At 40.8% G+C, this 3,076-nt stretch overlaps 1 protein-coding gene across 1 annotated transcript; it reads left to right on the top strand.

Moving 5' to 3' along the window:
* The first annotated feature begins 229 nt into the window (after positions 1 to 229).
* On the top strand, positions 230 to 871 carry LOC133815485 (uncharacterized mitochondrial protein AtMg00310-like). The gene has a single exon (XM_062248323.1). The coding sequence runs from the start codon at positions 230 to 232 to the stop codon at positions 869 to 871; it is 642 nt and encodes a 213-aa protein (XP_062104307.1).
* Positions 872 to 3,076: the final 2,205 nt, after the last annotated feature.

Here is a 3,076-nt window from a genome sequence, read left to right as displayed (position 1 = left end):
TAGCCTGAAAAGGTGCAGAGTGGCGAGAGGAGCTCCAGTGGTGTCCCATATGCTCTTTGTGGATGATAGCTATCTCTACTATAAAGCTACTGAGAGATAAACTAATAATGTGTTTTCACTTTTAAGGTGTTTTTAGCAAACATCTGGACAAAAAATAAATCTGGATAAATCTTCAATTTTTTTCCCTGCTAACACAACTCAAGCAGTTCGAGGGCAGGTGTGTAGTCTGATGGGTATTGCTGAAGCAGAAGATAGAAGTTTCTTCCTTGGCTTGCCAAATACAATGGGGTGTAACAAACAAGTTATTCTGGGTTATATTAAGGAGCGAATTCAAAAAAGAGTTCTTAGGTGGGAAGGGTGGCTTCTGTCTAAAGCAGGGAAGGAAATTTTACTAAAGACAGTGGTGCAGGCTCTACCAAATTATGCAATGAGTGTTTTCTTACTGCCTTTAGACATGTGTAAAGATATGGAGAGAATGATGAGTAAGTATTGGTGGAAGTTGTCATCTACTCAAAGTAGTGGGATAAGCTGGATGGGTTGGCATAGAATGTGCAAGCACAAGTCAAGAAGCGGTATGGGATTTCGAAATCTTAGGGATTTTAACATAGCTTTGCTTGGCAAACAAGGTTGGCGACTTCTAGATGGAGAAGAGTCTTTAGTTTCAAGGATCTTTAAAGCTCATTACTATCCTAAGGGATTTTTTCTAGATGCTGAATTGGGCTCTAATCCTAGTTTCATTTGGCAAAGTGTTTGGGAAGATCAAATCTCAGTGAAGGCAGAAGCTAGAAGAAGTATAGGGACCATGGCAGAAGTGAATATTATGCAGGATCATTGGCTTCCTGATGAGGAGAATCCTTATATGATCTTGTAACTCTCTAGTTAGCCAAGACCGTTACACTGTGTGTTTAAAATAATGCTTAACTCGCTAAGCGAGTCATTTGGACTTAAATGTGTAATTAAAGACTAAGTCAAGGTCAGGTATTAAAAAGTTTGGTCAACAAAGTAATTATTTTTCAATAAAAATATTAAGTTTATACACGGGATCCCAAAAATGGTTACAGACTGATAAAAGACAAATAGAATACAAATTAGTTGTCCTAAGTAGCAAAACAAGGTTCAACCCTAGTTCCTCCCAGGCTACCCCGGCCGTGGCAGTCGAGTAGGCTACATATGTACACACCGCCCCTGAAGCTCTCCAACTCATGGCTGGTCTGGCTTTCCATTTCCCTTATTTGTACCATATATCACCCGTGAGCCAAGGCTCAGCAAGAAAACTTAAATCAACATGCACAACTGAGTAGTAGTATATAAACATTAAACTTAAATCAATAAATCCAATTAACAACAGGACAAAAGCAACAAGCCCAATGGTAATATTCAGCTCAATCAAACACATAAACCAAGCTCATCAAACAATACAACTAGCTAAGTGCAACATCACTTCTATTTATTGTATAATGTTAAGACCCGGTGCCCTTAGGCTGAGTACTCTGGTCTTATAGCTGACCCCAGAACGCTTAGGCTGGGATGCGTTCTGCACGCTTGTTATCGACCCCTGGCGCCCTCGGCGCCTTTAAAACAATTACAATCACAAATATACATTTCACAACAAGCAATCAAAGACAGCATATACAAGCATGTCTATCTAGATATTCTATGATATAGAAACATTCACAATCATAATATATTCGTTAACAGGGGTCTAAGCCCCATTCACAACCTGGGTGCATTTTTCTTACCTCGAGTCCCGAGCTGGAAGTGTAAAGCGGTGTCGAGCACAATCCTCAATCTCGAGCCTTAACGGTAACCCTAGTCACAAAGTGGTAACGAATGACCATTAAAATATAAATCGATTAAAAGTTTCGGAATAAAACACTAGCCTCGGGGACCTCAAATTCTACTAAACCATGTAGTAGAATTCTTCCCGAGCTAAAAAAACTATTTTGGCTAAGTCAGGCTATACGGGCCGCGAGCTGGCCCTGAGGGTCGCGGTGCGCCACCTAGTCAGAGGCTCCCAGCCCTAAATCCCTAGTGACACACGCCGCAACTTGGCCCTTAGGGTCGCGGCGTGCCTACGGAAACAGGGAGCTCCCAGGGCTTCTGGGTTCATGCGAGTTGCGGTGCCCAAGAACAGGGTCGCGGGGCGACCCTGCGAACCCATAATTCCCAGCTCCTTCCTGCATTTTTTTCCGAGCTAAAACCATCTGAATTCACCCCAATATAACTTAAATCCAAAATTAAACCCCACATGTAATTACAAACATCATAAACAATATATAAACCCTTAAAATCAAGCCAAAACATTACCAAAACCTAAAATCCAACTCTTGAGTTCAAAGACTCATTAACACGAAAACCAAACTTGAAATTCATTAAGAATAGAGGAATTTACTTACCTCCCCACTGCAAATTACGACCCTAGGCTGGCCCTTGATTCAATTCCCAACTCTATATCCCTTCAAAGCTCACCAAATCCAAACTTTTGCTTCCAAACTTCAAAGGACTCCAAGGCACACCAAGGGAGACAGGGAGAACTGAGTATAGAGAGAGAAGGTGAGTATGTTCTGTTTCTTTCCTAAGGGTTTTACTAAGGTTAAGCTTAACCAAGTTTATCCTTAGTTTCAAAATGACCAAACTGTCCATTAGATCAATTCTATCCTTTTAGTACCACCAAGGGCAATTCCGTCATTTGCCATATTTCCCACTAATCCTCAAGTAGTCCTATAAATTCCCAATTAATCCCGGCATGCCTAATTAATCACCAAATAATTATCTGTCAACCAACAAATCCCAAATATGCACTAAGTCATAGAAATACCCCTAGGCTCGCCCCGATTCGGGTATTGGACCCCGTTGTGACTATTCCGCTAACCCGCTCACTAGGATCGCCTCGAGCCGGATACTGCAAATATATCCACATAGTAACGTGGTCTCAATCATTTAATACATATAAGCACGTTTATAGCCTTAACGGGTCAAAATTACAAATATGCTCTTATTAACAAGAATGGGCCCACATGCATATTTAAGACACATAAACATGCACATATATTCATATTACCATATAAATCATGTA

Source organism: Humulus lupulus, chromosome 2 (assembly GCF_963169125.1).
Source record: "Humulus lupulus chromosome 2, drHumLupu1.1, whole genome shotgun sequence".
Classification (NCBI taxonomy): Eukaryota; Viridiplantae; Streptophyta; class Magnoliopsida; order Rosales; family Cannabaceae; genus Humulus; species Humulus lupulus.
Note: the sequence above shows the minus strand (reverse complement) of the source record. Positions and strands in the feature narration are given on the sequence as shown.

Excerpts from the sequence above, each read along its gene's own strand:
- LOC133815485 (XM_062248323.1), top strand. The coding sequence starts at position 230 with ATGGGTATTGCTGAAGCAGAAGATAGAAGTTTCTTCCTTGGCTTGCCA.